This window comes from Phytophthora parasitica (assembly GCF_000247585.1).
Source record: "Phytophthora parasitica INRA-310 unplaced genomic scaffold supercont2.35, whole genome shotgun sequence".
NCBI lineage: Eukaryota > Oomycota > Peronosporomycetes > Peronosporales > Peronosporaceae > Phytophthora > Phytophthora nicotianae.
Window position 1 is genome coordinate 155,871 of NW_008649021.1, and position 593 is coordinate 156,463.

At 58.3% G+C, this 593-nt stretch overlaps 1 protein-coding gene across 1 annotated transcript; it reads right to left on the minus strand.

The window, feature by feature from the left end:
* Positions 1–29: 29 nt before the first annotated feature.
* Positions 30–468, minus strand: PPTG_12618 (hypothetical protein; the record flags this gene model as incomplete). The annotated part of the gene is made up of 2 exons (XM_008909748.1): positions 30–51; positions 116–468. The coding sequence occupies 2 exons, from the start codon at positions 466–468 to the stop codon at positions 30–32; spliced, it is 375 nt and encodes a 124-aa protein (XP_008907996.1).
* Positions 469–593: the final 125 nt, after the last annotated feature.

Genomic DNA, 593 nt, shown 5'->3' on the forward strand with positions numbered 1-593 from the left:
CCTCCTCAGCACCCGAGACCTCGTAAGCTTCACGTCCAGAGACTCGCGTACCTGAGTGACGGTCCGAGGTGGCCGCTTGGTGACATCCAGAGCGTCATGATCATTCGGCGCGTACGTCGAGGGGCGAAGCTGAACCGGACCCTGAGATCGAGACTTGCCCGACGCCTGGAGTTTCTTGGGCGTCTGCTGCAGACTTGACGAATCGTGCGAGAGATCCAGAGGCTTGTTCTTGCTGCCGTCACGGTTCCCAGACCTGTCATCCTCCTTGGAGTCGCCGTCGTCTGGACTGCCCTCGTCCTCGAAGGTGTAAGGTCCAAATTGTGCTCCGAAGTCATCAATTGCGTTGACCAGGATCTGAGTTTTCCAACCACTCGGAGGTATCTTGAAGTCCTTGGCGTGTTCCAACAGCGCCTTCAGGCGAGGCCAGTTGCCGTCGACCCAAGTGCCATGACGGTTTAAGAAGTTCATCGTTCGGGCCACATTCAGGGACCCCGCCGAGAGCCTGTTCTCGAGACCCCGGATGCAGTCGCGGAGGTCGTCATTTTCTTGCGAAAGACTATCCACTTGGGCCTGCAGAGCTCGAGCTTCGCGCT